The 22,325-nt window shown below is 42.0% G+C and overlaps 1 protein-coding gene across 7 annotated transcripts in view; it reads left to right on the forward strand.

The window, feature by feature from the left end:
• Positions 1-22,325, forward strand: part of smarcc2 (SWI/SNF related BAF chromatin remodeling complex subunit C2) — a 124,772-nt gene that overhangs the window by 61,209 nt on the left and 41,238 nt on the right. For all 7 annotated transcript variants that reach the window (XM_078431602.1, XM_078431603.1, XM_078431600.1 and 4 more), the window contains exons 12-16: positions 7,357-7,416; positions 11,380-11,417; positions 17,183-17,313; positions 18,822-18,893; positions 21,147-21,260. In XM_078431602.1, the coding sequence (XP_078287728.1) occupies positions 7,357-7,416; positions 11,380-11,417; positions 17,183-17,313; positions 18,822-18,893; positions 21,147-21,260 (415 nt within the window). The remainder of the gene's footprint in view (positions 1-7,356; positions 7,417-11,379; positions 11,418-17,182; positions 17,314-18,821; positions 18,894-21,146; positions 21,261-22,325) is intronic.

Genomic DNA, 22,325 nt, shown 5'->3' on the forward strand with positions numbered 1-22,325 from the left:
GAAATGGACAGATGACGTTTCGAGTCGGGCCCCGAACATCAGCATTATAAATAGAGTCATACAGCATGGAAACAGGCCCTTCAGCCCAACATGCCCACGCCGACCAACATGCCCCATCTACACTAGTCCCACCTGCCTGCATTTGGCCCATATCCCTCTAAACTTATCCTATCCATGTACCTATTTAAATGTTTCATAAACATTGTGATAGGACCTGCCTAACTCCCTCCTCTGGCAGCTTGTTCCATGCACCTACCACCCTTTCTAAGCTTTCTGTTTAAAGTGAGGAGTGACAGTAGAGCCCAAACTCCATCCTTCATTTTTGATAAAGTGTACAGACATGCATCCAATCCAGAACTTGTCTGTAAATTTTATATGAACATGGCAACTGAATTTTTGCTTTTATTGGGTCATAACCAGGACATTAAATCAGTATTGGATTTTCTCTCAGAGCTATTATTGTGGTTCAGGCTTTTTAGATTTTCCTGCACAGTATCCCAGTCACAGATTGGACATTCACCCTTTCAGAGTTGCCCATTTACAGACGAGGGAAACTATTGCATGGTACCCCAGTCACAGAATGGACAGAGTCCCAGTAGGCCCCAGTCTCAATCATTTCATCCAGGACTTAATGTATCTCAAAGATACATAATTAGACAACAATCCTATTTACATCCAAGCACTATTCCTCATTTGGAACAATGTTTTTCTCTCGTCAAAAAGATGCCCATAAATATGTTTTTTTTTGGTTAATTAATCCAAAATGAAATTCAAGCAAACTTGTACCCAGAGAATGGTAAGAACATAGAGTACATGACTGCAATCTGTATTCGAGGCAAAAAGCCAGATAAAAAATATTAAGGAAAATATTTATAGATAGGATGAGAATAAAATGTCAAAGTAGAAAGTACGTGTTTTAAGAGTGGAGCCTCACACACTATGGTTATTATGTATTAATCCATTCATCTATAGTAAAGAGAACAAGTAAAGATTTGATAAGAAGTATTCACACAGGCGAATAAAAGAAAAAGAGCAAGACAGCTGAGAAAGATTGCTTATGTGTATCATTGAATGGATATAAAATGCTTTGGAATTTATTCCCAGTCGATGACACTGAACGCATTGTGTAACAGCAACAGCAAGTTGTACTCGGCTTCAAATTCTCAGTTTTGTATAGAATTATCTGAATCCTGGATAAACGGCGTGGCTCAATACGGATAGAAGAATATGCTTGTCCCAGCTCAGTAACTTTGATTAGGAACAGTAAAAGTAATGATTGGCTTCTGCTGAGCTGAGGCCCTGCCTGGCCACAAGTTTTACGGGATGCTTTACGATTGTCAGTGAACAGGTAAACCAGCGACTTGCTTTCCAGAGTAACAGATAGGATAATTTGAATGGCATCTTGAAATCTATTGTCCTGTTTGGTAACTGCAGGAGAGCCCTTGAATATATAGAAAGCAGACACAGTTAAGACTTAGTCTTAGTTAATGATGCTAAGACTATCAGGTCCACTGTTTGTAATGCACTAACGTGCTCGGGGGGACACAACTTGCGTACCCATGAGTGAGGGATTCTAAGACCTTGTTATGGCACGGAGGTTTGTATTTGAATAGAGCCGTAGTCAATATGAAAACTCTGCCTCCAATCTGAACAGAAGTTCAGCTGGGTGGCTAGGGAGTTGCCAATCTGCCCATTTCTAGCTGATAACAAGAGATACTTATCAATACATTTATGTGCTCCTCCTGAAAAATGAACATGCTATTCCTCATGCACAAACAAGACCATCTGAGTCTGCAGTGCACAGAGTTGGTAAAAATGTAACCCTTCAAAAAAAGATAATTTATAGGTCGTATAGGAGAAAGAACCTTTACATGGTAAAGATATATTTAACATTAGAGAATAATGCAGAGTATCTCACTTTAAACATAGGCAATATATTGTTGGAAGAGTCTGCCATGTGAATTGTTTCACCTGCTGTTTACCCATCTGCCAATCAAATCCTCTCACCTGTATGCACCTTTCACTTAGGCTTTGTCCCGCCCTCTCCTCTTTTACTGCTTTCTCTCCCTACTATAATCAGTCTGAAGAAGGGTCCCGACCCGAAATGTCATCTGTCCATTCCCTCTGTAGAGGCTGCCTGGCCCGCTGATTCCCCCCCACACTTTGTATTTTACTCAAGATTCCAGCTTCTGCAGTTCCTTTTGTCTCCATGATGTTTACCTACTGCACATTGAAGATCCTGTGAAATGATTATGAGAAAGGTTATAAGAGCTTTCACCCAAAACTCATAGTTAACAAAAAAGAAACATTACCTAATATTTATCTCACTGCTATATATTGAATCATGCAATGCGCAAAATGGCTGCTGCTTTTGCCTACAAAGGAGGTGTGACTACACTTAGAAAGTACTTAATTGTTTGTGACGTTCTGAAAAAAATCATGAAAGGGACTTTATAAATGGAAGTTGTTTTATGAAATAGACACATGACATTTTATGAAATGTTATGGTGAGTAGTTCTGCATTTTTATTCATAATATAAAGAAAGGTAATAAAAGTAAATGAAAGAATAAGAAATGGAGTGAGAGTTCATGCAGTTTTTTACAAGCTTTAGAACTGCTTCATTGGTAGCATATTGTGCACATATAATATTCACCCTCTTGTTGGTAATATTCATCTAATTAACGAATAACTTTTTTGATGTCAATATTAGCACGCGAAAAAAGCACCATTGCGATTGCTACAGCTCCGCCTCGAACATACTGTCAAATTTACCATTGCAATCCAAACATAGAACTCTTTGAGCGCGCAAAATGTCTGCTCAGCAAAGTTCGCTTGGGCTTCCTAAATAAAATGCATGGCTGTATTCAGCAGGACATGTACAGCAGTTGGATTTTGAATGGATCAATTGGAAAAAAAAATTCACCTACTTGGGCATTAAATTAAAAGAGTGCTTCACCCACTCAATTTTTGTTTTTATTTAAATTGATTGAATGAAAATCAGATCAATTTGCTGCTCCAGTTTGTACTCAAACACAGAGGTTATTCACGTATTTGAAGAACCAATTCTCATCCCAGAATAATAGGGGATTGCATGCATTCTAAAAGATTTAGGCCTGTTAACCATCCTTGGAGGTTGTGCAGAGACCTAAAGAATTCTATGAAAGCAAAATAATTGCGCAAAATTATTCGCACTTGCAAAATTCATTGTCGTAACTACTTCGAAAGTATTTCATTGGATGTTGATCACAATTCAGGTGCTTTTGTAGTGAGATGGTTCCTTTTAGGATGTTGGTGCAGAGATATATGATACACTTGGTTCCTCATGTAATACTCTGCCTCCCTCTGCAGTGGTTCTTTATAATAGTATTGAATGTAATACAGCACCAGCATGTCAAAATAGAGCATCTTTGACCGCATAGAACAGTGCTGTTCCAGGTTTAAATAATTGTTGAAGTCTTCATTTTAGCGCTGTAAAAAATTGCAGTGCCAACTCTGAAAGAATGTATTGACATAATATGCTGGAGCATTTAAAATCAATTAAAATCAACATTGCATTCCCTTGATTAATTTTAGAAACCAAAGTTGAAACCACTCTGTGAACATTAACAACTCCACGTTCAGTGCATCTGCCAGAACTGTTGGCTGCATCTCTTGTGTAAAACTGTTCTGAAAGTTTAGAAAGCAAAGGCAAAGCAGCGTGTAACCAGGCTGACCCTTACTTGGCTGACCCTTTATTCAACATACTCAGGCATGAAAGAAGCCTGAGGGAGAGTTAAAGGTCATTACAACTGTTTCATCATTACCAATTCTAAATCAAACTCTGATAGTACAGGTAGTTCTGCAAAAATGTGATAGCTGTATTCCTAAGAAACCTCGTTATAGAAAATTGCATTATAAAAACAATTGTGTCAATGGAGAATAGAGGGTTTGGGGCTAGAGAGTTTCAGACTCACAAAATCAAAGTTATTTTGCCTCAGGATTTTCAAAACTAGAAGTTATTTTTCATAGCTATACATTTATTTTTGTTACTGCAAGCTAAAAAGCACCAAGGGCAGCATGTTACATTGTTTAACGGAATATTTTTGTACAAGTGTCATAGGAAGCGATCGCTTGTCAATTGCTACGGCTACTTGTGGTAAAACTAGCAGCCTGTGTTCTTAAGAGACATTGTGGCACGGCTACATGGAAACACCCTGGACTTTTTTTTTCCAAGATGGTTTTTTTTTGCTTGTCAATTTCCAAAGTGACATTTAAGCAGTTCTCTAGTTTCCGAATGAAATTGTATTATAACTAATTTGGCCCGCATAATTCAAATAATGCTCCCTAATTCATCAGAGGCGTGATATCAAGTTAGTGTTATGGAAACGTGCTTTACAGCAGAACTGCCTGTGTTGAACAAGTGTCAATAGAAGAGAATGCTTGTCAATTTCAATGACTACCTGCAGCTAAAGCAGCAGCTGGGTTCTTAAGAAACAATGGTGTCTGAGTACTGCAGGGGAATTACATGGAAACAGTATTTTTCCCCTAACCTGTTTAAATCCTAGATTTCTGTTTGTCAATTTCCAAAATAACTTAAGTGCTTGTCTAGTTTCTGATCAAAATCACATTATAACAATTTTGGCCCGTTTAATATAGATAATGTTCCCTAATTCATCGCTCATGTTATGGAAAGGCGTGTAATTGTAGAACTACCTGTATTTACAGAGCAATTGCAATACTCCTTGCATGTTTTCTGAGCATTGTTGTCTGGACTGGTGCTGCACACCATAGTAGGTTTGACATATAATTAGGTACTACTGTTATAACTCCTCAGCGGGGGCTCCTTGTCCTGAAATTGCTTTGCATTTGTACACTCCAAATTTACATGGTGAATGCTTGAATGAAGACACATTAACTATCATCTTAATTCTTTGTATCATATGCCATAAGATAGGTAATCAGTCTTTCAAATAAAACATCTGTTTGAAATAAGCTGGTACATATAATCCTTCCCAAAGATGTATTCAAGAGAGAGTTAGATATAGCTCTTGGGGCTAACGGAATCAAGGGATATGGGGAGAAAGCAAGAAAAGGGTACTGATTGTGGATGATCAGCCATGATCATATTGAATGGCGGTGCTGGCTCGAAGGGCCGAATGGCCTACTCCTGCACCTAGTTGCTATGTTTCTATGTTTAATATGCAATGAAAAGACCAAAAGCACTCCACAGATAAACCATGTCTCATAATGCCCACCAGTAACACATTGAGCATTCCTCACAATGTTGTCAGGCAGGTTGGTAGGACTCCAAATTAGAATTCAGTGTTGCTTTGAAATGTAGATGGTTGCTTCCAGAACAGATCCAGAGAAAAAGGCAGCTCACCACCACCATCTCAGGATAATTAGGGATGAACAATAAATGGTGACCTTCTGGTAATGAATAAAGAGAGTACAAAACGAATGAAGCTCACACAGTATCTGTAATCTTGGATGCTGTTCCTTTGAAATGTGCAATGTTCATTTGTGTTATCTGCTGTGTGTTCATCTCACAGAATGGTATTCTTTGTGAATGTTTATACAGTGCCCTCCATAATGTTTGGGACAAAGACCCATCATTTATTCATTTGCCTCTGTCGTCCACAATTTGAGATTTGTAATAGAAAAAATCACGGGGTAAAGTGCACATTGTCAGATTTTATTAAAGGGTATTTTTATACATTTTGGTTTCACCATGTAGAAATTACAGCAGCGTTTATACATCGTCCCCCCATTTCAGGGCACCATAATGTTTGGGACACATGGCTTCACAGGTGTTTGTAATTGCTCAGGTGTGTTTAAATGCCTCCTCAATGCAGGTATAAGAGAGCTCTCAGCACCTGGTCCTTCCTCCAGTCTTTCCATCATCTTTGGAAACTTGTATTGCTGTTTATCAACATGAGGACCAAAGTTGTGCCAATGAAAGTCAAAGAAGCCATTAAGAGACTGAGAAACAAGAATAAAACTGTTAGAGACATCAGCCAAACCTTAGGCTTACCAAAATCAACTGTTTGGATCATCATTAAGAAGAAAGAGAGCACTGGTGAGCTTACTAATCGCAAAGGGACTGGCAGGCCAAGGAAGACCTCCACAGCTGATGACAGAAGAATTCTCTCTATAATAAAGAAAAATCCCCAAACACCTGTCCGACAGATCAGAAACACTCTTCCGGAGTCAGGTGTGGATTTGTCAATGACCACTGTCCGCAGAAGACTTCATGAACAGAAATACAGACGATGAATGATAATGATGCTGATGACCAGATGAATACGTTTATTGGCCAAGTATGTGCATATACAAGGAATGCGCTCACAAATGACAACACAAACATACAGTTAACAATTAAGAATAAAGCATACACTGCAACATGCAAACCACTGGTTAGCCGCAAAAATAGGATGACCAGGTTACAGTTTGCCAAGAAGTACTTAAAAGAGCAGCCACAGTTCTGAAAAAAAGGTCTTGTGGACAGATGAGACGAAGATTAACTTATATCAGAGTGATGACAAGAGCAAAGTATGGAGGAGAGAAGCAACTGCCCAAGATTCAAAGCATACCACCTCATCTGTGAAACACGGTGGTGGGGGTGTTATGGACTGGGCATGTATGGCTGCTGAAGGTACTGGCTCACTTATCTTCATTGATGATACAACGGCTGATGGTAGTAGCATAATGTATTCTGAAGTGTCTAGACACATCCTATCTGCTCAAGTTCAAACATTTGCCTCAAAACTCATTGGCCGGCGGTTCATTCTACAGCAAGACAATGATCCCAAACATACTGCTAAAGCAACAAAGGAGTTTTTCGAAGCTAAAAAATTATCAATTCTTGAGTGGCCAAGTCAATCATCCGATCTGAACCCAATTGATCATGCCTTTTATATGCTGAAGCGAAAACTGAAGGGGACTAGCCCCCAAAACAAGCATAAGCTAAAGATGGCTGCAATAAAGGCCTGGCAGAGCATCACCCAGCAACTGGTGATGTCCATGAATTGCAGACTTCAAGCAGTCATTGCATGCAAAGGATATGCAACAAAATACTAAACAAAATGACTACTTTCATTTACATGACATTGTTGTGCCCCAAACATTATGGTGCCCTGAAATGGGGGGACTATGTATAAACACTGCTGTGATTTCTACGTGGTGAAACCAAATTGTATAAACATGGCCTTTATTAAAATCTGACAATGGGCACTTTAACCACATGTGAGTTTTTCTATTACAAATCTCAAATTGTGGAGTACAGAGGCAAATAAATAAATGATGGGTCTTTGTCCCAAACATTATGGAGGGCACTGTATTTGGTAGTGTTTGTAATGTAAAATTTTGTCTTTTAGTGAATACAAAGAAAGATTCTGAATCGGCTCCAGTGAAAGGTGGAACTATGACTGATCTAGGTAAGGAATAATATATGTATTTATCCATCGTTCTGCACCTCTCCCTCTCCACCTAACTATGCCTACCTCTATCTTTGTCACAATCTATTACTCACGTCCTTTTCCCGTTATCTTCATACTCTCCCATTCTGCCCCTTGAACCATTTCATTTACATTTTATTGGAAATAATATTATCCTGATATCTTGGCAAACGTTTATCCCTCAATATAACTCCATATTTGGCACCCAATTGTCTTTGAGTGATTTTCTTCAAATGATTTTCTTAGGATTGTGTGTATAAAATAAAAGTGCTGAATTGTTGGTAGATTTTAGTTCAAGCATGGATTATATTAATTAGAGTCTTGCAGAGCATGCATAAATTACCAGATTTCAAATAACATACAGGCTACATTTTCCATACCTTTTCAATATAACAGTAACCACCAATTTTTCAAAACCAATCACTCTGGACAAGCTGTCATTATCTGATTTTATCCAATTGCAGGGCATTGCAACACATAGTGCCATTGCTTGCTTGGGTTTTAATCTTTTGAATCTTTATGCCAAAGATAGACACAAAATGCCTGAGTAACTCAGTCGGACAGGCAGCATCTCTGGTTAGAAGGAATGGGTGACGTTTCAGGTCGAGACCCTTCTTCAGACCAACTGTTTTGACCATGAAGATGGTTTATTCAGGACACTGAAATACACTAGCCAGTACATCTCTGGTAATTAAGATATTTTATGCAGGGTCTCGTATTTTAGACCAGGAATCTCCAAACCATGGCCCGCGGGCCACATCCGTCCGCCACGCGATTTTATCCAGCGTGCAGCAAGCTCTTAGACAGCGGGGACTGGAGGCAGAAGCTGCCGGCAAAGGAGAGCAGATCGCCACCGGCCCAGAGCCAGGACAAGGCGAGAGATCACAGCGCCCCCTCGAAACTTCCCTCCTCGCCACGGCCGCTCAACCTGGGGAGAGAGGGGGGAGAGAGAGAGAGTCGGGGTAGAGGGAGCAGCGGGCGAGAGCGGGAGCGTGGGGAGGGGGAGGGTGTCAGCGGGTGCTGCTCCCTCTCTCTCTCCCTCCCTCCCTCCCTCCCTCTCTCCCAGCACCAGTGAGATCTGAGCCGCTCCTCCACTCTCTTCCCCGGCCCCATATCCCACAAACGCAGCGAAATAACAAACACAAGTGAACCTTCCCTCCTCACCACCGCCCACCCCGGGGATGCAGGGCATCTGAACAACAACTACACTTGTGTTTGTTCTTATTTCACTGTGTTAGAGGGAGACGGAGCTGGGGAAGAGAGTGGAGCAGCGACGCAGATCTCGCTGGCTCTGGGAGAGAGGGGGTGCAGCCCCCGCAAGTGGCGGTGCTCCTTCACCGGACCCTCTGACACCCTCCCCCTCGCCGCAGTCCCTCTACCCCGACTCTCCCTCTATCCGAATCTCTCCCCCGCCCACTCTCTCCCCTCCCCCCATCTCTCTCCCCCCCCCCCCCCATCTCTCTCTCCCCCCCCCCCCATCTCTCTACCCCTCTCGTCTCTCTACCCCTCTCTCCCCCCTCTCCTCTCTCCCCCAGTGTTGGTCACTGTATTTTTTCTGTTTTATAAATAAGCGTATACCTACGGTATATATATATATTCCAATATTTCAAGCTCTTTTTAAAAATTGAATATTATTTATTTGTTGCCATATAAACCTAATGTAAACTAACCTAATCTAACCTAACCTAACCTAGTTTAACCTTTGCTGATCTAATCGAACGTAACCTAGTCTAAACTTTTTTGAGTTTATTAAATTTATAAAACTCACACTTCTTTATTTTTTTCTACGGCCCGCAAAAATGTGCCAAATATATAATGTGGCCCTCATGCTGAAAGGTTTGGAGGCCCCTGTTTTAGACTATTAAATGGGCGGCACAGTGGATCGCTGGTTGGTGTGGACTCGGTGGGCTGAAAGGCTTGTTTCTCTATGTATCGCACTGTATCTATAAACTAAACTAAATAAATGGATGCATAAGAAATTATCTTTTAAATCCAACTAAAATGGGTGGCACAGTTGTGCAACAGTAGTGATGCTGCCTTACAGCGCCAGAGACCCGGGCTCGATCCTGATTATGGATGCTGTCTATACGGAGTTTGTACCTTCTCCCCATGACCACGTGGGTTTTCTCCGAGCACTCCCGATTTCCTCCCACATTCCAAAGATGTACAAGTTAGTAGGTTAATTGGCTTCTGTAAAATTGTTAAATATTGTCCCTAGTGTGTCGGATGGTGTTCGTTTAAGGGGAGATCGCTGATAGGCAAGGACTCGGTGGGCCATAGGGCCTGTTTCTGCACTATATCTCTAAAGTCTAAAGTAAAGTCTAAAATGTAATTAGAAATATTAACAGAATAAACATGCAATGACAAGGAGATGAATTACAAGATGTTGTCTTTTGAGCTACCATTTACATAGAACGTACAACACAAAAATTTCATCTGGCACAGCAGTTTATGCTCACATACAAAGTTATTGAGGAAGTTACTTCAGAGGTAGTAAATGCAATTGTGCATGATCTTTCAAAATCTCCTTGCTTCTGGAGCAGCACTAATAGAAAAAAATGTACCGTCACTATTTTAAAAAGGAGGTTTAGTTTAGAGATACAGCATGGAAACAGTCCCTTCCGCCCACCAAGTCCATGCTGGCCATCAATCACCCAATAACACTAGTCCATGCTGGCCATCAATCACCCAATAACACTAGTCCATGCTGGCCATCAATCACCCAATAACACTAGTTCTATGTTATCCTACTTTCTCGAAAACGTTTCACACTGGGGGGGGGGGGGGGGGGGGGGGGATTTACAGAGGCCAATTAACCTACAAGGTGGAGTTCAAATGGGGAACCAAAGATCAGTTAGCAAATATCAGTTGTTGGAAAAAATATGACTCGGTCATGACGTGGTAGCAAGGCACTTAAAACAAAAATAGGCAGAATAGCATAGTTTTAAAAAAGGAAAATCATGTTTGTCCAATTGCTAAGAGTTTGAGAATACAGAGTACAGTTGTACAGTTATCCATGTGAGCAAAGCATCACTACCTCATATGTCCAAGGGGTAAACCAGTACTTTCAAATGCATCTGTACTTTCCAAAGCATTTGATAAGGTGGTTAGATGAAGTAAGGTTCCATTTCGTTAATGAAAACACGTTAGCAGGGGTCGAAGCTGCCCCCCCCCCCCCCCCATTATTCACAGAAATTAGAAACATACAATTTGTTAATAACGTGTGTTGTGTTTCTGGGTGTTTCACAGGGATAAGTGTCCTTAGACCAGTTTATTACAGCATTTGGATTTTACTCTACTGTTGGGCAATGGATGACAAATCGTAATAGAGTATTAAAATGACGTCTTAATTTCTAGCATTCACTGCAGCTAAACCTGTTCAGGGAATGATTCTAGTAATACCCCTCCAATACAACGTTAGAATTAACCATGGCTAATCTTCTGAACCTGCCAGGGGGCACCAATTGACAATGCTGTACTCTGCCCATAAAGAATAGAATCCCATTTACCAAGGGAATGGTCAAGTGGTGCTTGTGGCAGCCTACCCAGTGTGTCATGAAATCTGTAAGGCTGACTTTGGAACATATGCGGATCATTATGCAGTTATCCATGTGAACAAAGCATCACTACCTCACATGTCCAACCTGTGAACCTTGTGCTCTGGCAGTCCACCTAGCCTGCACTCTTGGAGGGTGTAGAAGATGATGATCTTTACTATAATGAGTACCCAACCAGGTTGTTAATCGGAAAATAAAAGCATTCAGGTGGCTAATCTATTGTTCAATTCACTGTACAGCAAAACATCATTTTCTTCCTTTCAGCCAGAATTAACAGAAGCAGGAGAGAAGCTACTTAATATTGTTAGTTGCATGGCATTATTTATATTACAGCTTCAAGGATTCCAAACAGTTAAGCACTTTTGACCTCCGCTTTCTTTTCCAGATGAGCAAGAGGATGATAGTCTGGAAACTACAGGCAAGGTAAGAGTGCTGTTCACTTATCGTTCATGTGCACTCAGTCATTTCAGCTGTTAGTTCTCATGTGCACTCAGTCATTTCAGCTGTTAGTTCTCATGTGCACTCAGTCATTTCAGCTGAGGGTATAGGTTTTCCGTCATGGTTTTTTTTGCTTGAAGAATCCCTTCTTTAAAGATCTTACCAAAACCTGCACTTGACTGAAGATATGTGGCAGGGTGCAGTATGAACCACTGCAAGTACTAAATGTTAGAAAAAGGGAAAGTGTAAAATTGCACGGAATGATCAAGAAGAGAACCAGTGCCGCCCGAGAAGATAGTTATTCCCTCTGCAAGTTATTTACATTGTATAACCTGCTGGCCAAGGGCAATCCATGGCCAATTCAGTTGTTGCCATTGGACTAGTTCTGTAGTTCATACTCTGCCTGAATCCAGCTTCATGGAATCCTGACTCCATGCCTGGTTGAGTGAGAACTAGGACCACTTAATTATCCTGTCATACGGATTAATTTCAGTTGAGGCTAGCTTTCTCGCAACTATTTAAAAACATACAGCTACTGGGAGAGTGTGAAGCAAGCCGAGAGTGTGAAGCAAGACTATCATCGGTATATGATAGTCTGATGACATGTAAAGCATCTTTGAGACTCCGCCTGACTCACTGGGTTACTCCGGCACTGTGTGTCTTTTTTTAACTTGCTATATTAGTATGGGCAAAAAAGGCAAAAAAAGGTATGATTGATCGTGTATTAGAAACATAGAAACATAGAAACATAGAAAATAGGTGCAGGAGTAGGCCATTCGGCCCTTCGAGCCTGCACCACCATTCAATATGATCATGGCTGATCATCCAGCTCAGTAGCCTGTACCTGCCTTCTCTCCATACCCCCTGATCCCTTTAGCAAAAAGGGCCACATCTAACTCCCTCTTAAATATAGCCAATGAACTGGCCTCAACTACCTTCTGTGGCAGAGAATTCCACAGACTCACCACTCTCTGTGTGAAGAAATGTTTTCTCATCTCGGTCCTAAAAGACTTCCCCCTTATCCTTAAGCTGTGACCCCTGGTTCTGGACTCCCCCAACATCGGGAACAATCTTCCCGCATCTAGCCTCTCCAACCCCTTAAGAATTTTATATGTTTCTATAAGATCCCCCCTCAGTCTTCTAAATTCCAGTGAGTACCAGCCCAGTCTATCCAGTCTTTCCTCATATGTAAGTCCCGCCATCCCAGGGATCAATCTGGTGAACTCCCTCTAAGGCAAGAACGTCTTTCCTCAGGTTAGGAGACCAAAACTGCACACAATACTCCAGGTGCGGTCTCACCAAGGCCCTGTACAACTGCAGCAGAACCTCCCTGCTCCTAAACTCAAATCCTCTTGCTATGAATGCCAACATACCATTCGCTTTCTTCACTGCCTGCTGCACCTGCATGCTTGCTTTCAATGACTGGTGCACCATGACACCCAGGTCACGTTGCATCTCCCCTTCTCCCAATCGGTCACCATTCAGGTAATACTCTGCTTTCCTGTTCTTGCCGCCAAAGTGGATAACCTCACATTTATCCACATTATATTGCATCTGCCATGCATTTGCCCACTCGCCTAATCTATCCAAGTCACTCTGCAGCCTCCTAGCATCCTCCTCGCAGCTAACACTGCCACCCAGCTTCGTGTCATCCGCAAACTTAGAGATGTTGCATTCAATTCCCTCGTCCAAATCATTAATATACACTGTAAATAACTGGGGTCCCAGCACTGAGCCTTGCGGTACCCCACTAATCACTGCCTGCCATTCCGAAAAGGACCCGTTTATTCCTACTCTTTGCTTCCTGTCCGCCAACCAATTTTCTATCCACCTCAACACTGAACCCTCAATACCGTGTGCTTTAAGTTTGTACACCAATCTCCTATGTGGGACCTTGTCGAAGGCCTTCTGAAAGTCCAGATATAACATATCGACTGGTTCTCCCTTATCCACTCTACTAGTTACATCCTCGAAAAATTCTATAAGATTCGTCAGACATGATTTGCCTTTTGTAAATCCATGCTGACTTTGTCCGATGATTTCACCACTTTCCAAATGTAATGCTATCACATCTTTAATAACTGACTAGCATTTTCCCCACTTAGGCTAATCCGATGTTAGGCTAACTGGTCTATAATTCCCCGTTTTCTCTCTCCCTCCCTTTTTAAAAAGTGGGGTTACATTAGCTACCCTCCAGTCCTCAGGAACTACTCCAGAATCTAAAGAGTTTTGAAAAATTATCACTAATGCATCCACTATTTCTGAGGCTACTTCCTTAAGCACTCTGGGATGCAGCCTATCTGGCCCGGGGGATTTATCTGCCTTTAATCCATTTAATTTACCTAACACCACTTCCCGACTAACCTGGATTTCCCTCAGTTCCTCCATCTCATTAGACCCCCGGTCCCCCGCTATTTCCGGCAGACGGTTTATGTCTTCCTTAGTGAAGACAGAACCAAAGTATTTGTTCAATTGGTCTGCCATCTCCTTGTTCCCTATGATCAATTCACCTGTTTCCGACTGCAAGGGACCTGCATTTGCCTTAACTAATCTTTTTCTCTTGACATATCTATAAAAGCTTTTGCAGTCTGTTTTTATGTTCCTTGCCAGTTTTCTCTCATAATCTATTTTCCCTTTCCTAATTAAGCCCTTTGTCCTCCTCTGCTGGACTCTGAATTTCTCCCAGTCCTCTGGTATGCTACTTTTTCTGGCTAATCTGTATGCTTCATCTTTTGTTTTAATACTATCCTTGATTTCCCTTGTTAGCCACGGATGCACTACCTTTCCTGGTTTGTTCTTTTGCCAAACTGGGATGAACACTTGTTGTAGTTCATCCATGCGACCTTTAAATGCCTTCCATTGCATGTCCACCGTCAACCCTTTCAGCATCAATCGCCAGTCTATCTTGGACAATTCACGCCTCATACCCTCAAAGTTATCTTTCTTTAAGTTCAGAACACTTGTTTCTGTATCGACTTTGTCACTCTCCATCCTAATGAAGAACTCTACCATATTATGATCACTCTTGCCCAAGGGGCCTCACACAACAAGACTGCTAACTAACCCTTCCTCATTACTCAATACCCAGTCTAGAATGGCCTGTTCTCTCGTTGGTTCCTCGACATGTTGGTTTAGAAAACCATCTCTCAAACATTCCAAGAAATCCTCTTCCTCAGCACCCCTGCCAGTTTGGTTCACCCAATCTATATGTAGATTGAAGTCACCCATTATAACTGCTGCGCCTTTAGTGCATGCATTTCAAATTTCCTGCTTGATGCCATCCCCAACCTCCCTACTGCTGTTAGGTGGCCTGTACACAACTCCCACTAGCGTTTTCTGCCCCTTAGTGTTTCGTAGCTCTACCCATATCGATTCCACTTCCTCCAAGCTAATGTCCTTCCTTTCCACTGCTTTAATCTCCTCTCTAACCAGTAACGCTACCCCACCTCCTTTTCCTTTCTGTCTATCCCGCCTGAATATAGAATATCCCTGGATGTTGAGCTCCCAGCCTTGGTCACCCTGGAGCCATGTCTCCGTAATCCCAACTATATCATAATCATTAATAACTATCTCCACATTTAATTCATCCACCTTATTACGTATACTCCTTGCATTGAGACACAAAGCCTTCAGGCTTGTTTTTACAACTCTGTTACCCCTTGTACGATTATGTTGAAAAGTGGCCCTTTTTGATTTTTGCCCTGGATTTGTCTGCCTGCCACTTTTACATTTCACCTTGCTACCTGTTGCTTCTACCCTCATTTTACACCCCTCTGTCTCTCTGCTCCAGCTCCCATCCCCCTGCCACATTAGTTTAAATCCTCCCCGACAGCAACTAGCAAACACTCCCCCTAGGACATTGGTTCCATTCCAGCTCAGGTGCAGACCGTCCTGTTTGTATTGGTCCCACCTCTCCCAGAACTGGTTCCAATGTCCTAAAAATTGGAATCCCTCCCCCTTGCACCATTTTTCAAGCCACGTATTCATCTGAAATATCCTCCTATTCCTACTCTGGCTAGCACGTTGCACTGGTAGTAATCCAGAGATTATTACCTTTGAGGTCCTACTTTTTAGTTTATCTCCTAGCTCTCTAAATTCACCTTGTAGGACCTCATCCCGTTTTTTTACCTAAATCGTTGGTGCCAACGTGCACCACGACAACTGGCTGCTCACCCTCCCCCTTCAGAATGTCCTGCAGCCGCTCAGAGATATCCCTGACCCTTGCACCAGGGAGGCAACATACCATCCTGGAGTCTCGTTTGCGGCCGCAGAAACGCCTATCTATTCCCCTTACAATTGAATCCCCTATCACTATAGCCCTTCCACTCTTTTTCCTCCCCTCTTTTGCCGCAGAGCCACCCACGGTGCCATGAACTTGGCTGCTGCTGCCTTCCCCTGATGAGGCATCTCCCCCAACAGTATCCAAAATGGCATATCTGTTTAGGAGGGAGATGACCGCAGGGGACTCCTGCACTACCTGCCTACTGCTACGCTGGCTAGTGGCCACCCGTTTCCTTTCTGTCCGCTTATCTTTTACTTGTGGTGTGGCCAACTCACTATACGTGCTATCCACAACCTTCTCAGCATCGTGGATGCTCCAGAATGAGTCCAACCGCAGCTCCAACCGTTCAATGCGGTTTGCCAGGAGCTGCAGCTGGACACACTTCCTGCACACGTAGTCATCAGGGACACCGACAATATCCCTGATCTCCCACATGTTGCAGGATGAGCATTCCACGGGGCCGATCTCATCTGACATGTCTTACCCCCAAATTAAATCAAATCCCTCTTAATCCTTTAAACTGTACCTTTACTAAAAAGCACTGAACCCTTAACTCACTGAACCCTTAACTCACTGAACCCTTAACTTACTGAACCCTTAACTCACTGAACCCTGAACTCACTGAACCCTGAACTCACCGAACCCTTAACGAAAAGTACGAACAAAAAGCAGAATTACAACCCCGGGGTTACGCCCAATCAGCTGCTTCCTCTAGTCCGCTTCCACCAATCAGCGGCTTCCTCCAGAACACTTATTTTAAAGTGTGAGGGAACGTTTTTACGCTGCTCCAACCGCCTCCAACCGCTTCTGGGCCTCTGTGTGAACAAGCCCCGCGCTGGGTTTTTAAACCTACCGCCCGGACGCTGCTCCAACCGCCTCCAACCGCTTCTGGGCCTCTGTGTGAACAAGCCCCGCGCTGGGTTTTTAAACCTACCGCCCGGACGCTGCTCCAACCGCCTCCAACTGCTTCTGGGTCCTTCATGTATACAGATAAAGAACCCAACACCTCTTAGAGGCCCCACTGCAATATTTTTGAATATTCAACCACATTGACGTGTAGCCTGACACATCCTTTAAAAGAACCCACAAGGTAGGTCTCTAAAATATGCTTTCTTGAAAATGGTGCTGAGACTGTGGGCCACGTGTTCAGACCAAGCAGTGCATGATGGAAAAAAGTTACCTGTTGAGACAGATGCCAAGGTGGGCAAGCTGAAATGGAGGGGAGGGCAGGTGGCCACAATGTCGTCAATGTTGAAATGTATGAGCTCGTAGTATCAAAGTGACGCGAACAAAGGAATATCCATGTTGTTTTGGTGTCTACCTCTTGGTATATGATGACGTAGCTATTTTGTACCACTGAAACTTAGTATAAGCCATGGGGAGTAATATTCTTGATCAATGGTCTAAAGATATGTAAGAGGTGAGGACTTTGCCGACAGTGTTGGTTAATTGTGCTTTCCTGCTCCAGGATGAGGAAGATGTTTCCACTGGTAACAAAGGGGAACAGACAAAAAATCCTGACTTGCATGAAGACAATGTTACAGAGCAGACTCACCACATCATCATACCCAGCTATGCAGCATGGTTCGACTACAACAGGTATATCCGAGGCAGTCGGTGCTTTTAATTGTCATGTGGAGACTGGTATATGTTTAGGAAGGAGCTGCAGATGCTCGTTTAAACCAAAGATAGACACAAAAAGGCTGGAGTAACTCAGTGGGACAGGCAGCACCTCTGGAGAGAAGGAATGGTGACATTTCCCAAAACGCTGCCTGTCCCGCTGAGGTACTCCTGCTTTTTGTGTCTAGGACTGGTATATATCATTGTGATGAATAATGATCTGTTATAATGTAAATATAATGCTTTTCTATTGGATGTTCATTTTACCGCGCATGAGATGCTATGACAAGGGGTTTCTGTGTTTCCAAGGTACTGAGTTTCATAAGGACTGCAGAATGCATTCTCTTCATATTGAATTTTAATTTGAAATATTTCCTTGGTCTGGAGCTAAACACAACCTTCAGTGCTGTGGTCTACGAACGTACAAGAAAATGCGAGTAGGTAACACCGGTAAAAGAAGTCAAATAGCCTCCTCGCAAACAACATACGTAATTCTACAATATGTACAGGCTTACAAATTACCTGACTTACGGAAATCCGACTACGCAAATTCTCATTTTTTAAAGTATTTTTCAAACTAGAAATATTTATCTGTTTCAAGGTATTCATTAATGATGGGATGCAGTGTATATTCCGTTGATTTGATTATGGGTAATGTGAAGGTAATTATTCCAGAAATTAAAGGATAGTGTAGGTAGAACAATACAAAATGGGTAGCTGTAGAAAATGGTCATTTCTGACTGACAAAGAAATCGGCTTACAAACGGTTCTCAGGAACGGAACCCATTTGGAACCACCTATATTCATACCTATATTCATATCCAAGAATCAAGGTATTCTATTAAGAACGTAAGAGATAGGAGTAGGCCAGAGAACCTCAGCATTTTGCTATTCAATATTTTACACCGGGAAAGATCAATGGGGTAGTTTTAACTTAACCTGCTCAGCAGGAATCCGATGGGATCAGATAATCTGCCTGTTTTACATCTGCCTGTTTTTCCTTCCTATTGAAGTGAATGGAGAACTTTTCAAAATAACAGGTAGCCAATCTGTTTTTTCTGCTGGCAGATTATATTAAAATTACCTCTGATCCCGCATTTCTTTTATCCTAAACTTTGCTTGAAGGAGGACAAGAAAAAAGTGGTTGGGTTAGGGGAAGCGTTCGATACTGCACTTAACCATGGGAATGTCTTCTGTTTTTTAGTTAACTTTTGAATAGTTCAAAACTACAACATTTTAGATTACCAGAGTGCAAACTCAATAATTACAGAGATACCATAAATCCAAACTCTGGTAATCTAAATTTGAATTATTATTTCTCAGCAGACATAAAAAGGAATCCACGTAATGTGGTTTAAATCAAGGTAAGATTACCTTGGGGCTTCCTTTTGGAGACACATCTGTATACCTCTTTAGGAAGCCCAACTGTATAAAGTGGTAGTCAACAATTACAACAATACTTAAATTATTATTATTATTGCCAACAGTGTCCATGCAATTGAGCGCCGAGCTCTCCCAGAATTCTTCAATGGAAAAAATAAATCCAAAACCCCAGAGATGTGAGTATTTAGTCAATACATAAATTGTTTTCTCCAAAAGTTAAAAAATAGTCATTGGCTCAGGTTGGTTCCCAGGCCTGCAAAATATTTAAGGATTTCGAATAGTATGAGCAATGATGCTGTATAAAGTCAAATGAAATACTGGCAGTTCACAGTTTGTGACCACCCCATTTCAGGTGGTCAGCCCATGAAGTCAGAGACAGGGGCATTAATTTAATTCGATTATGTCTTTCATAATTACAGCGATGGCAAGAAGTCAGTGTATTCAGATATCAAGTCCTCATGAACAGAAATCCAAAGTGCAGAATTGTTTCATGAATATCATGACCGGTTATTGAAACCTTTAACCCGCATAATTCTGTTGCTTTTGAAGTTGCATCATGTCAGAACAGATAATGTAAAGTGGTACAGTGGCACAGCACTTAGTACCCCAGGCTTGGTCCTGATCTTGGGAGTTCTTGGGAGAATGTAGACATTCTCCTCGTGACCATGTTGGTTTCCCTCAGTGCACCAGTTTCTTCCCACATCCCAAACGTTTGTTGGCGGGTTAATTGCCTACTGAGTTGATAGGCCATTTTCAGAGAGAATACATTGAGGTGAAACAAGGAAAGGGGAAATGGGACTGGTGGGATTGTTCTGCTGAAGAGTCAGCCTGAACCTAATGGGCGGACTGGCCTCACTTTGTGTCGTAATAGGTAAGTTTGAATTGAACAAATATCATAACAGGAACGTGACAATGAACACACTCCTCAGTTACGGATAATATTTCAAAGTGTTAGTTGCTTGCTCAGGATTGAGAACAAGCCAACACCAATTACCAGCACCTTAGATCCCACAGTAATATCATGTCATGACAATAAAGTAGTTCAAATCTCACATCATTTAATTCTGTGAATCTGGTCATTTGTGATCCTTCGTGATAAGAAAACTGTCAGACCGAAAGCTACCAGATTGGTAGCTCCGACTAGTCTATTAATGTGTTACATGGAAGATCACACCTATCAACATGGTTTGGGCTTAAACTGTAGTTCACCCGTAATGCACTTGAAAGTCATCTTGCAGGCCATTCCGTTGCAAAATAATTGCTACCAAAGCAAGAAATATAGCAATTCAAGGAAATGGCACTGCTTGATATAGGTAGCGATGGACATTAAATACAAATGTTTTAATTTCCAAAGTTTCCGGCAGGATTGTTGTTTCCTGCAACACCTGTCTTTCAGGTGTAAATCTCCCCAAAATGATATCAACATACATAATGTGCCTCCTTGCTCGTCTAAGAAAACAAAATGGTATTTAAAAGGCCAGCACTCGAGCTGCATTCCCCGTTGGAATCTGAAACCTCAGGTGCAGCCTCAAGTGTGCTTGGACTGCTTTGCCTGCAGAGGTGATGTCAGGGTTACGGCCATAGGGCCATTTCAGGGTCCTGCTGCTGCTGATACTATTTCAGGGTATGCTGTTCACTGCTGCATTCGGGAAGTCCCCAAACCCCACACTTAGTGCCCTGGTCTATTATATTCTGCACTCTGAAGCCACTGTTATCTATCTCAAAAGGAAGTGCGAGCATTATACCTTAGCTGAAAATGTTGTTTATTTGGGCTAATTAATAATAAACAAATCTCAGTAAGGACAAGTACATATTGCAGCTAAATATAAGAGGCTGGGCGTAGTTTGGTTTATCATTGTAATGTGTACTGAGATACAGTAAAGAACGATGGTGGGATTTTCTTACGAGATAGGAGGAGGCCATTTTGTTCGAATGATTCTATGCCAGCTCACCGAATAATCCCATTCCCCACTAGTTTTCTCTGTAACCTATTCTCTCTCATATTCCCATCAACTCCCCCCAGATTCTACCACTCATATGCTCACTAGAGGCAATTCATAGCAGCCAATTAACCTGCCAACCCGTACGTCTTTGGTAAGTGGGAGAAAACCAAAGTATCTGGGGAAATCCACATCATCATGGACCTGACCAATGAAGAAGTTGAGCTACATCCAGGAAGATCAGTTAATTTGCTGCTTCCCACACCCTGATGTGTGAGAGAGGAGTTCATATGGCAAGGGCTCTCAGCTTCCTAGCTAAATCAATGAACTACAACCTGTAGAGGCCATGTTGAGGTGTTGTTGAGTGTCCTGTGCAAGTTGATAGTGAAGTACTGGGACAGATGTGGTCAGTTTTATTAAGTTTTTTTAATGATATTGTTATGTCAATATTAATGGTTCAACTATCTTTTTAATCCTATTCTTCCCCAGTTACCTTGCCTATCGTAATTTCATGATTGACACGTACCGTCTGAATCCACAGGAGTACCTCACGTCAACAGCATGTCGTCGGAATCTGGCAGGAGATGTCTGTGCAATAATGAGGTATGTTAAAGACACAAACTGTTAACATCCACTTAAAGAACTCCATAAACCCCAGAAAGCACAACCCTAATTCTACCTCAGCAATAGAAGTCTACGGACCACCTCTTGCACTCCAATGGACTTGTTATCTTATTGTGTATTTTTGAATGAATATTCATTTTTGGGGTCTTTTTTTTAACGGTGTTGTATAATTTGTGTAATTTATGTATAATTTATGTTTCTCTGTGTTGTCCAAGTCAATATCCCCTGTTTTGCTACAGCAAGCATGATTTTTATTGTACCTGTACCTCACCATACATGTGCATATGACAGTAAACTTGACTTAATAGTCACTGCAAAACTAACATTTTGCTATTAAGAACCATCTTCATGTCCTAGAGGGAATGAAATCTGTGATATGGTTCAGTCCAAAACTAGGGTTTTAAACCGTAGCAAAGGAAATTGTGAAGCTAAGGGAACGTTAGGTGTGGTTGATTGTGCAAACTAATTGAAAGTGTGGTGGACAGTAAGGCTAGGATTTTGAAGAAATAATGCATTATTTGCTTATTTGTCTTGCTTAAAAATATTGAAAGTCTGCTATTACTGGTCTTTTGTCAAGTTTCAAAGGCTTATGGCCTTCTGCGAGAAGAAAATTCGCTTCATCTTGATCTTAAATGAGCAACCCCGGGCAGCACGATGGCGCAGCGGTAGAGTTGCTGCCTTACAGCACTTGCAGTGGGTTTGATCCCGACTACGGGTGCTGTCTGTACGGAGTTTGAACGTTCTCCCCCATACCGCATGGGTTTTCTCCGAGATTTCTGGTTTCTTCCCAAACTCCAAAGACGTACAGGTTTGTAGGTTAATTGGCTTGGTACAAATGTAAAGTTGTCCCTAGTGTGTGTAGGATAATGTTAGTGTGCGGGGATCGCTGGTCGGCGCGGACTCGGTGGGCCGAAGGGCCTGTTTCCGCGCTGGATCTCTAAACAAAACTAAACTAAACCCTCTTTCTAAAAAAACTAATTGATAGTTCTAAATTCTCCCACCAGAAGGTAGCACAGTGGCGCAGCTGTAAAGTTGTTGCCTTAC

The sequence above is a fragment of the Rhinoraja longicauda genome, chromosome 42, assembly GCF_053455715.1.
Source record: "Rhinoraja longicauda isolate Sanriku21f chromosome 42, sRhiLon1.1, whole genome shotgun sequence".
In the NCBI taxonomy this organism is placed as follows: Eukaryota; Metazoa; Chordata; class Chondrichthyes; order Rajiformes; family Arhynchobatidae; genus Rhinoraja; species Rhinoraja longicauda.